At 48.3% G+C, this 12915-nt stretch overlaps 1 protein-coding gene across 1 annotated transcript in view; it reads right to left on the bottom strand.

Moving 5' to 3' along the window:
* LOC142193531 (uncharacterized) overlaps window positions 1-11844 on the bottom strand; it is a 49169-nt gene extending 37325 nt beyond the window's left edge. Inside the window, 6 exon segments of the mRNA XM_075262503.1 lie at window positions 1061-2018; window positions 3647-3704; window positions 4672-5013; window positions 5096-5263; window positions 5379-5534; window positions 11725-11844. Of these exon segments, the coding sequence (XP_075118604.1) occupies window positions 1061-2018; window positions 3647-3704; window positions 4672-5013; window positions 5096-5263; window positions 5379-5486 (1634 nt within the window). The 5' untranslated portion in view covers window positions 5487-5534; window positions 11725-11844.
* Window positions 11845-12915: the final 1071 nt, after the last annotated feature.

Raw genomic sequence — 12915 nt, 5'->3', positions numbered from 1 at the left:
GACTGGTTCGAGCTGATAGAAAGGCAACAGTGACTCAAATAGCCACCCGTTACAACCAAGGTAGCCAGAAGAGCATCTCTGAACGCCGCACAGTACGTCGAACTTTGAGGCAGATGGGCTACAGCAGCAGAAGACCACACCGGGTGCCACTCCTTTCAGCTAAGAACAGGAAACTGAGGCTACAATTTGCACAAGCTCATCGAAATTGGACAATTGAAGATTGGAAAAACGTTGCTTGGTCTGATGAGTCTCGATTTCTGCTGCGACATTCGGATGGTAGGGTCAGAATTTGGCGTCAACATGAAAGCATGGATCCATCCTGCCTTGTATCGGTAACGGTTCAGGCTGGTGGTGGTGGTGTCATGGTGTGGGGAATATTTTCTTGGCACTCTTTGGGCCCCTTGGTACCAATTGAGCATCGTTGCAACGCCAAAGCCTACCTGAGTATTGTTGCTGACCATGTCCATCCCTTTATGACCACAATGTACCCAACATCTGATGGCTACTTTCAGCAGGATAATGCAATGCCATGTCATAAAGCTGGAATCATCTCAGACTGGTTTCTTGAACATGACAATGAGTTCACTGTACTCCAATGGCCTCCACAGTCACCAGATCTCAATCCAATAGAGGAGCATCTTTGGGATGTGGTGGAACGGGAGATTCGCATCATGGATGTGCAGCCGACAAATCTGCGACTGCAACTGTGTGATGCCATCATGTCAATATGGACCAAAATCTCTGAGGAATGCTTCCAGCACCTTGTTGTATCTATGCCACGAAGAATTGAGGCAGTTCTGAAGGCAAAAGGGGGTCCAACCCGTTACTAGCATGGTGTACCTAATAAAGTGGCCGGTGAGTGTATGTCTTGGCATGATGAGGTCCCTTACAGTAGTTCAGGCATCCTGTAGGCTGCAGACGTAAATTACTTGTGGCCTATAAGTCTTACAATGGAAGTCAATGAAAGAAGAGGCAGAATTGGAGGCTCAGGGTCAGGTGAGTATCACTTTTATTGTTTTTCCTTGTACACTCATAGGGTACATAGGGACATTTTTATTACAATGGCTTCTCTCCAGTGTGAGTTCTCTGATGCTTTAAAAGATGCGTACTCTGGCTAAAGCATTTTCCACATATTGTACACAAATGTGGCTTCTCTCCTGTGTGAATTCTCTGATGGGTTACCAGACTCGATCTATAGTTAAAACATTTTCCACATTCTGAACATAAATGTGGCTTCTCTCCCGTGTGAATTCTCTGATGGGTCACAAGGCTTGAGCTATAGATAAAGCATTTCCCACATTCTGGACATGAGTGTGGCTTCTCTCCTGAGTGAGTTCTCAGATGTTGCACAAAATGTGATTTATAGTTAAAAGATTTCCCACATTCTAGACATAAATGTGGCTTCTCTCCTGTGTGAGTTCTCAGATGTTGCGTAAGATTTGATTTGAAGCTGAAACATTTCCCACATTCGGAGCATATAAATGGCTTCTCCCCCATGTGACTTTTTTGATGTTTCACGTGATCTCTTTTATGGTAGAAACATTTCCCACATTCTAAACATGAATATGGCCGCTCTCCTGAGTGAACTCTCTGGTGTTCCACAAAACTTGATTTGTTGGTAAAACCTTTCCCACATTCCGAACAAGAAAATGGCCTCTCCCCTGTGTGATTCCTCTGATGTAGCACAAGACGGGATTTGTTAGTAAAACATTTTCCACATTCTGAACAGGAAAACCTCTTCTCTCCTGTGTGAGTTCTCAGATGAGTAACAAGATTCGATCTTTGATTAAAACATCTCCCACATTCTGAACATGAATATGGCTTCTCACCCATGTGGATTCTCTTGTGCGCGGAAAGGTGAGATTTACGTTTGAAATGTTTCCCACATTCTGAACATGAAAATTTTTTACCCTGCCGATGATCAGAACTTTTTGTGCCACCGCCTAACTGATCATTGTCTACTTCACAAGGGGCAGATGAAAGTAGATGTTCATGAGGGACGATCATCCCGTCTTCACCTGGAAAAAAGAACAACATTTTTGTATGGGAAAAATCCACACAATAATCAGGATATGTATCACAATATCAACATAAAAAGTTCTCTACATAAAAGAATATCAAGAGAACCAAACAGAGGAGTCAAAAATATCAGACTTGGTCATTTATAGCAGCAAATGATCCAGTACGACAGATCTCTGAGTGGTGGAAGTATGTGAACCCTGTTATGTTGGTGGTTTCCTCCCCCATGAACTGCTCACTTCAGGTCTTCCCACATTTCTATTAGGTTATGGTCCGGACTGTGACTTGGCCATTCCAAAAATGTAACGTCCTCCTTTATTACCCATTCTTTGGTAGACCTTTGTTCTTAGGGTCATTGTCTTGCTGCATGGAGATGGACTGCAGTCCTGCCATGTACACCATTACTATTCAGTGTCCTCCTGATGGTGGTCTCATGGACATTAGCTAATGTGAATAGGGGCTTTAGTTGCTTAGAGGTTATCTTGGGTTCCTTTATGTCCTCACAGACTATTCTGCTCTTGGCGTGATCTTGGTGTGTTGGCCACTCCTGTGGAAGGAAATAATGATGCTGAATTTCCTCTGTTTGTACACAATCTGTCTGACTGTAGATTGGTGGCGTCCAAACTCTTTCGAGATAGTTTTGTAACCTTTTCCAGCATGATGAGCATTGTCAACTTTTCTCCTGAGGTCCTCAGAAATCTCCTTTGTTAGTGCCATGATACGCTTACACAAACGTGTTGTGAAGATCCAGCATCGATAGATCTCTGTTCTGTAACCCATTCCAGGACACAAGCAACAGGTCTCCACTGTATTGTACAGCAGAGAGCCGACACTAATGCCCATGATCAGTGCCTGGGCATTAGCCTACAAAACAACTTGGTCATAACTGGGAATCTGTTCCCCTCTACACACGAAAAAGGCGAGATAAAAGTGATTTTTTTATGTGGATTAGGTTTCCGTTCGGGGGCCTCTCCAAGCGGATTTCCTGAACAAAAGCCCGAGCGCAGATGTGAACCTTAGGTGCCATTTTTGAGGTTTATTGCAGCCTGTAATAGAACTGCAGGTAATTTAAAATGTGTTAGCATTGTAATACATGCATTAGTCAACACCTTTAGGATCCATTCACACGGAGGAATATGGCGTGGACTTTGACTCAACCAATATGTGGCAAACACTTTCTTTCGATCTGCTCACAGTCTCTGCTATCTCCCGAACCTTCATTCCATGCTTCTCTAGCATCATTTGGTGAACTTGGGCAATGTTTTCTTTCGTGGTTGCAGTTTTTGGCCGTCCTGCACGTTCATCAGCAACCAAGCTGATACGGCCATGTTTAAATTCAGCTGCCCAAAATGGTATGTAGAGTCCCCGTACACAGCGTCCAACTCGTCTGTAATTTGCGAAGGCGTATTGCCTTTCAAAAACAAATATCTAATGACATCCACTGTAACCCCTGCACTGTATTAGCAGACGGGCCCCGTGGACGAGGAATTCAGTAACAGATCAGTAGGTGTCTATGTGATCTCCATCTCCTCCACTGGAAAGCAGGTCCAAAGGGTTAAACAAAGGGCAGATATAAGCACAAGATGTAAGACATGTATGTATGTATGCATGTATGACAGGTTCTTACCGTCCACCGACACTGATGTAGACGCTTCCAGTTCATACGTCGTGCCACCAATGTTTTCCTGCAAAGATCCACATTAAGGAGGTGAGTATACAAGAAGAGGAGCCGCAGATTATCATATATCCAGGTGTACGCCAAGACAACCCTAAAAGGTGTACTGGTACTGGTGCACTGTAGTATATGGTGTTACTAGGGGGTATTATCTATGGTGCACTGTAGTATATGGTGTTACTAGGGGTATTATCTATGGTGCACTGTAGTACATGGTGTTACTAGGGGGTATTATCTATGGTGCACTGTAGTATATGGTGTTACTAGGGGTATTATCTATGGTGCACTGTAGTACATGGTGTTACTAGGGGGTATTATCAGTGGTGCACTGTAGTATATGGTGTTACTAGGGGGTATTATCAGTGGTGCACTGTAGTATATGGTGTTACTAGGGGTATTATCTATGCATATATTATCTATACATAGCATTTAGGCAAATATGGAAAAGTCTCGTATATATAGAGAGGAGCACAAAACATCAAAGAAGACCACCCTGTTTCCCCCTCTGTGGCTTTATCTGCACAAATACCGCCATGTTAGTCCATATATAACCCGTCACAGAGAAACCGTATTCAGTATCTCACAGCGCTGAGCACAGAAACCCTGTGACAACAATCTCAGAATGAAGACGTAAGAATCTCCAGAGTGCTGGTCAGACTACAAGAGGAGAAGGACTAAGAGGTCCAGGCAGGGCGGGAACCAAATGCAGCCGAAGCCCCAACCACCCCCAGACCCGATGGCCGCACTGAGAACCAGAACACCATTGCTTTGCCATTGGATTTTGCAGGTGAGCAGAGATTTAGTGGCAGGTGGTCGCCATGATGAGTGCGCCCAATAGGAACAGAGGTTTAAGGAAGAGCTCTCGGCCCCAGAAGGGCAAGTGACCCGGAGGAACTCATTAAAAGAATCTCTAATTATAGAAGAAGTTTCATTACATCAATGTAGGGAAGATCTGCAGAAAACTCGGCTTCATCTACCTGATGGTCAGCGGGGAGACTTGGCTGCTCTTCTTCTTTACACTCCGGGGGATATGGAGGACGGGGACATCTCTGTGGTGGCTCTGTGTGACTGGCTCCATCTATAGGGAATATACACAGGGACTGAATACATTGTCTATATGTGATGAGCAGGTGATGGGGGAATCTCGGGGACCTCATACCTGGTCTCCTCTATCAGGAAGGTCTCCTCTTACCCAGCGGTGATGTGAGGGGCTGCTGATCCTCCATCATGGCCTCCTTGTACAGATCCTTGTGTCCTTCTAAATACTCCCACTCCTCCATGGAGAAATAGACAGTGACGTCCTGACACCTTATAGGAACCTGACAACACAATGACACAGTCACCCCCAGAGCCCTCCTTGGTGTTCTTGTAGAAGGTCCCACCATTCCCAGCAGCGCTCACCTCTCCGCTCAGCAGCTCAGTGATCCTGCTGGTAAGTTCTAGGATCTTCTGCTCATGTCTCAGTGAATGTGGTGGAGACTCGGTGATGGGGCTCGGGGTCCTGCTCCATCCTCCTGACACACGGGGTGTCACACACTCACCAGACGACTTCTTCACTACTGTGTAATCCTGTGTATGGTGAGACACTACAGGTCACTACAGAGAGTCTAAGAATCCTTCACCTGTCCAGTCATTCACCTGCTTTATTCCTAGAGATAAGAGCCATGTCCTGGGAGACTCTCACCTCTCCAGTGATCCAGTAGATCATCTCCAGGGTGAGGTCTAGTATCCTGGCCGCCATGTGGCTTCTCTCCATCTCCATCCTCGGTGGCTCATTGATGGAAAGGACCATGGTCTTCCAAAAGAATCTTTAGCTGTGAGAGTCCTGGACCTAAAGAACCTGAGGAACAAACAAGGAGGGCGGAGAGTGAAATCACATCTAGAAGAAGCGTCAGGGATTATATAGGAGAGGACACTCACAGTATATATATATACACTATGGAGGAGACGTCATGTTATTACTAGCTCTGATACACTCAATGATAAAAAACACTGTAACTGGCAGATCCCCTATAGGTATAATGGGAACAGCGTCCAAAGAGGAAACCTTGGTAGACTTTCTGTGGAATGAGCGGTGGGGAAATAATGGGAGGTGTTGTGGTATTTCCTGCAGCTCTTTGGGGCCTTAGTCTAAAAAGGTTTTTAGAGGCTTCTCTTGGGTAGTGTACATGATGGGATCTGACGACTGTTGGGTTGATGGAGGTCTCGTGGTGATTACTTCAATCCTGCCTTTGCTCTGGGGTGACATGCTGCCCCCTGCTGGTGTGGTGATGTGGGGGCCCTCACATAGGACAGTCGGTCACCCCTAGTAGTGATGTGAGGACACTGACAGCTCAGTAATATCTACAAGACAACACGTGTTATCTCTAATGGCAGGGTGGAGAACGGGCACCAGCAGGACAATACTCACACAAACGGATGTGTCCCATAGTGGCCCCTGCACACAGTATTATGTCCCATAGTGGCCCCTGCACACAGTATTATACCCCATAGTGGCCCCTGCACACAGTATTATACCCCATAGTGGCCCCTGCACACAGTATTATGTCCCATAGTGGCCCCTGCACACAGTATTATGTCCCATAGGGGCCCCTGCACACAGTATTATGTCCCATAGTGACCCCTGCACACAGTATTATACCCCATAGTGGCCCCTGCACACAGTATTATATCCCATAGTGGCCCCTGCACACAGTATTATGTCCCATAGTGGCCCCTGCACACAGTATTATGTCCCATAGTGGCCCCTGCACACAGTATTATGTCCCATAGTGGCCCCTGCACACAGTATTATGTCCCATAGTGGCCCCTGCACACAGTATTATGTCCCATAGTGACCCCTGCACACAGTATTATGTCCCATAGTGACCCCTGCACACAGTATTATACCCCATAGTGGCCCCTGCACACAGTATTATCCCCCATAGTGACCCCTGCACACAGTATTATGTCCCATAGGGGCCCCTGCACACAGTATTATACCCCATAGTGACCCCTGCACACAGTATTATATCCCATAGTGGCCCCTGCACACAGTATTATGTCCCATAGTGGCCCCTGCACACAGTATTATGTCCCATAGTGGCCCCTGCACACAGTATTATGTCCCATAGTGGCCCCTGCACACAGTATTATGTCCCATAGTGACCCCTGCACACAGTATTATGTCCCATAGTGGCCCCTGCACACAGTATTATGTCCCATAGTGACCCCTGCACACAGTATTATGTCCCATAGTGACCCCTGCACACAGTATTATCCCCCATAGTGGCCCCTGCACACAGTATTATCCCCCATAGTGGCCCCTGCACACAGTATTATCCCCCATAGTGGCCCCTGCACACAGTATTATCCCCCATAGTGGCCCCTGCACACAGTATTATGCCCCATAGTGGCCCCTGCACACAGTATTATCCCCCATAGTGGCCCCTGCACACAGTATTATGTCCCATAGTGGCCCCTGCACACAGTATTATGTCCCATAGTGACCCCTGCACACAGTATTATGTCCCATAGTGACCCCTGCACACAGTATTATACCCCATAGTGGCCCCTGCACACAGTATTATCCCCCATAGTGACCCCTGCACACAGTATTATGTCCCATAGGGGCCCCTGCACACAGTATTATACCCCATAGTGACCCCTGCACACAGTATTATATCCCATAGTGGCCCCTGCACACAGTATTATGTCCCATAGTGGCCCCTGCACACAGTATTATGTCCCATAGTGGCCCCTGCACACAGTATTATGTCCCATAGTGACCCCTGCACACAGTATTATGTCCCATAGTGGCCCCTGCACACAGTATTATGTCCCATAGTGGCCCCTGCACACAGTATTATGTCCCATAGTGGCCCCTGCACACAGTATTATCCCCCATAGTGACCCCTGCACACAGTATTATGTCCCATAGGGGCCCCTGCACACAGTATTATGTCCCATAGTGGCCCCTGCACACAGTATTATGTCCCATAGTGGCCCCTGCACACAGTATTATGTCCCATAGTGGCCCCTGCACACAGTATTATGTCCCATAGTGGCCCCTGCACACAGTATTATCCCCCATAGTGGCCCCTGCACACAGTATTATGCCCCATAGTGGCCCCTGCACACAGTATTATCCCCCATAGTGGCCCCTGCACACAGTATTATGTCCCATAGTGGCCCCTGCACACAGTATTATGTCCCATAGTGACCCCTGCACACAGTATTATGTCCCATAGTGACCCCTGCACACAGTATTATACCCCATAGTGGCCCCTGCACACAGTATTATCCCCCATAGTGACCCCTGCACACAGTATTATGTCCCATAGGGGCCCCTGCACACAGTATTATACCCCATAGTGACCCCTGCACACAGTATTATATCCCATAGTGGCCCCTGCACACAGTATTATGTCCCATAGTGGCCCCTGCACACAGTATTATGTCCCATAGTGGCCCCTGCACACAGTATTATGTCCCATAGTGACCCCTGCACACAGTATTATGTCCCATAGTGACCCCTGCACACAGTATTATGTCCCATAGTGGCCCCTGCACACAGTATTATGTCCCATAGTGGCCCCTGCACACAGTATTATGTCCCATAGTGACCCCTGCACACAGTATTATCCCCCATAGTGGCCCCTGCACACAGTATTATGCCCCATAGTGGCCCCTGCACACAGTATTATCCCCCATAGTGGCCCCTGCACACAGTATTATGTCCCATAGTGGCCCCTGCACACAGTATTATGTCCCATAGTGGCCCCTGCACACAGTATTATGTCCCATAGTGGCCCCTGCACACAGTATTATGTCCCATAGTGGCCCCTGCACACAGTATTATCCCCCATAGTGACCCCTGCACACAGTATTATGTCCCATAGGGGCCCCTGCACACAGTATTATGTCCCATAGTGGCCCCTGCACACAGTATTATGTCCCATAGTGGCCCCTGCACACAGTATTATGTCCCATAGTGGCCCCTGCACACAGTATTATGTCCCATAGTGGCCCCTGCACACAGTATTATCCCCCATAGTGGCCCCTGCACACAGTATTATGCCCCATAGTGGCCCCTGCACACAGTATTATCCCCCATAGTGGCCCCTGCACACAGTATTATGTCCCATAGTGGCCCCTGCACACAGTATTATGTCCCATAGTGACCCCTGCACACAGTATTATGTCCCATAGTGACCCCTGCACACAGTATTATGTCCCATAGGGGCCCCTGCACACAGTATTATACCCCATAGTGACCCCTGCACACAGTATTATATCCCATAGTGGCCCCTGCACACAGTATTATGTCCCATAGTGGCCCCTGCACACAGTATTATGTCCCATAGTGGCCCCTGCACACAGTATTATGTCCCATAGTGACCCCTGCACACAGTATTATGTCCCATAGTGACCCCTGCACACAGTATTATGTCCCATAGTGACCCCTGCACACAGTATTATGTCCCATAGGGGCCCCTGCACACAGTATTATACCCCATAGTGACCCCTGCACACAGTATTATATCCCATAGTGGCCCCTGCACACAGTATTATGTCCCATAGTGGCCCCTGCACACAGTATTATGTCCCATAGTGGCCCCTGCACACAGTATTATGTCCCATAGTGACCCCTGCACACAGTATTATGTCCCATAGTGACCCCTGCACACAGTATTATGTCCCATAGTGGCCCCTGCACACAGTATTATGTCCCATAGTGGCCCCTGCACACAGTATTATGTCCCATAGTGACCCCTGCACACAGTATTATCCCCCATAGTGGCCCCTGCACACAGTATTATGCCCCATAGTGGCCCCTGCACACAGTATTATCCCCCATAGTGGCCCCTGCACACAGTATTATGTCCCATAGTGGCCCCTGCACACAGTATTATGTCCCATAGTGGCCCCTGCACACAGTATTATGTCCCATAGTGGCCCCTGCACACAGTATTATGTCCCATAGTGGCCCCTGCACACAGTATTATCCCCCATAGTGACCCCTGCACACAGTATTATGTCCCATAGGGGCCCCTGCACACAGTATTATGTCCCATAGTGGCCCCTGCACACAGTATTATGTCCCATAGTGGCCCCTGCACACAGTATTATGTCCCATAGTGGCCCCTGCACACAGTATTATGTCCCATAGTGGCCCCTGCACACAGTATTATCCCCCATAGTGGCCCCTGCACACAGTATTATGCCCCATAGTGGCCCCTGCACACAGTATTATCCCCCATAGTGGCCCCTGCACACAGTATTATGTCCCATAGTGGCCCCTGCACACAGTATTATGTCCCATAGTGACCCCTGCACACAGTATTATGTCCCATAGTGACCCCTGCACACAGTATTATCCCCCATAGTGGCCCCTGCACACAGTATTATGCCCCATAGTGGCCCCTGCACACAGTATTATCCCCCATAGTGGCCCCTGCACACAGTATTATGTCCCATAGTGGCCCCTGCACACAGTATTATGTCCCATAGTGGCCCCTGCACACAGTATTATGTCCCATAGTGGCCCCTGCACACAGTATTATGTCCCATAGTGGCCCCTGCACACAGTATTATCCCCCATAGTGACCCCTGCACACAGTATTATGTCCCATAGGGGCCCCTGCACACAGTATTATGTCCCATAGTGGCCCCTGCACACAGTATTATCCCCCATAGTGGCCCCTGCACACAGTATTATGTCCCATAGTGGCTCCTGCACACAGTATTATGCCCCATAGTGGCCCCTGCACACAGTATTATGTCCCATAGTGGCCCCCGCACACAGTATTATGTCCCATAGTGGCCCCTGCACACAGTATTATGTCCCATAGTGGCCCCTGCACACAGTATTATGCCCATAGTGGCCCCTGCACACAGTATTATGCCCATAGTGGACACCCATGAACAATTATTATACTCTGGAGTCTTTTCAGATCCCAGAGTATAATAATCGGAGATCGAGGAAGGATACCAAGTGAAAAAACACTGTCACTTATCTATCCCCCGCTCCGCTGCAGTCCTCGGTGGTGTCGGCCATCTTCAGGGACGTCACACAACTAGGCCCGAAGCCTGTCTGGAGCACGGAGAGGTAAGTAACACTATTTTTTATGTTCCCTTACCTCTCCCGGGCCTCCGATCATTATACTCAGGGGTCTGTAAAGACCCTTGTGTATGTAGAGATGTAGCAGAGCCGTGTATGTAGAGATGTAGCAGAGCTGTGTATGTAGAGATGTAGCAGAGTTGTGTATGTAGAGATATAGCAGAGCTGTGTATGTAGAGATGTAGCAGAGCCGTGTATGCAGAGATGTAGCAGAGCCGTGTATGCAGAGATGTAGCAGAGCCGTGTATGTAGACATGTAGCAGAGCCGTGTATGTAGAGATGTAGCAGAGCCGTGTATGTAGAGATGTAGCAGAGCCGTGTATGTAGACATGTAGCAGAGCCGTGTATGTAGACATGTAGCAGAGCCGTGTATGTAGACATGTAGCAGAGCCGTGTATGTAGAGATGTAGCAGAGTTGTGTATGTAGAGATGTAGCAGAGTTGTGTATGTAGACATGTAGCAGAGCCGTGTATGTAGAGATGTAGCAGAGTTGTGTATGTAGAGATGTAGCAGAGCCGTGTATGTAGAGATGTAGCAGAGCCGTGTATGTAGAGATGTAGCAGAGCCGTGTATGCAGAGATGTAGCAGAGCTTTTCTCCAGGTGATGGCAGGTTTTTCAATGATATCCATACTGAGATACACGTGATCACATGATGATTATGGAAACACATGACATCTCCCTGTACACAGCCGGGTCCTCCTGCCTAGTAGGTTACACATCCTCCTCCTCCTCCTACCGTACAGTCAGTCATACTCTCATCCTCCCCCTGGACATTAGGAGTAGTAGTTGTCCCTATCACTGCTCTGCCCGCAGGACGTCTCTCTCCTCCGTCTCCCATTATCCTCCACTTTCTCTCCTTCCAGTCCTGCAGCCTCTTACAATGGAGTGACCCAGAGACTGATGGAATAGCCGGCAGTGTGTGCTTACCTCTGCTCTCCAGCCCTGCTGCCGCCTGTCTCTGCTTCCTCCAGCTATTTACAATCCACAGAGATCCAGTGGGTGGGAATCATTGCAAGGATCTGCCCGCCCCTCTGTGCTGCTGTGAGCACTAATACACAACAGAATACAGGGGCCTTCACAGCACCAGCCACAATAGCAATCCCCAGGTCTGAGCCAACATACAAGTGTGTAATGCGTGAGTGTGTAATCCAGCAGACGGAGAGCCAGGAATAGAGGAAATACATCACACATAGCAGGGGAAGGAGAGAGCCACAATGATGTCACCCCAGGAAGAGGAAACCAAGCAGGCGGCCAACCAGGAAGAGAGCAAGAGGAATCTGAACTATAGGGAATGGACTGTAACCAGGAGGAGTGCAAGAGGAATCTGAAGAGTAGGGAATGGACTGTAACCAGGAGGAGTGCAAGAGGAATCTGAACTACAGGGAACGGACTGTAACCAGGAGGAGTGCAAGAGGAATCTGAACTACAGGGAACGGACTGTAACCAGGAGGAGTGCAAGAGGAATCCGAACTACAGGGAACGGACTGTAACCAGGAGGAGTGCAAAAGGAATCTGTACTACAGGGAATGGACTGTAACCAGGAGGAGTGCAAGAGGAATCCGAACTACAGGGAATGGACTGTAACCAGGAGGAGTGCAAGAGGAATCCGAACTATAGGGAATGGACTGTAACCAGGAGGAGTGCAAGAGGAATCCGAAGAGTAGGGAATGGACTGTAACCAGGAAGAGTGCAAGAGGAATCCGAACTACAGGGAATGGACTGTAACCAGGAGGAGCGCAAGAGGAATCTGAACTATAGGGAATGGACTGTAACCAGGAGGAGTGCAAGAGGAATCCGAACTATAGGGAATGGAGTGTAACCAGGAGGAGTGCAAGAGGAATCCGAAGAGTAGGGAATGGACTGTAACCAGGAGGAGTGCAAGAGGAATCCGAACTATAGGGAATGGGCTGTAACCAGGAGGAGAGCAAGAGGAATCTGAACTACAGGGAATGGACTGTAACCAGGAGGAGTGCAAGAGGAATCTGAACTACAGGGAATGGACTGTAACCAGGAAGAGTGCAAGAGGAATCTGAACTATAGGGAATGGAGTGTAACCAGGAGGAGTGCAAGAGGAATCCAAACTACAGGGAATGGACTGTAACCAGGAAGAGTGCAAGA

This window comes from Leptodactylus fuscus, chromosome 2 (genome assembly GCF_031893055.1).
Source record: "Leptodactylus fuscus isolate aLepFus1 chromosome 2, aLepFus1.hap2, whole genome shotgun sequence".
Lineage (NCBI taxonomy): Eukaryota > Metazoa > Chordata > Amphibia > Anura > Leptodactylidae > Leptodactylus > Leptodactylus fuscus.
This window is presented reverse-complemented; position numbering and strand designations above follow the sequence as displayed.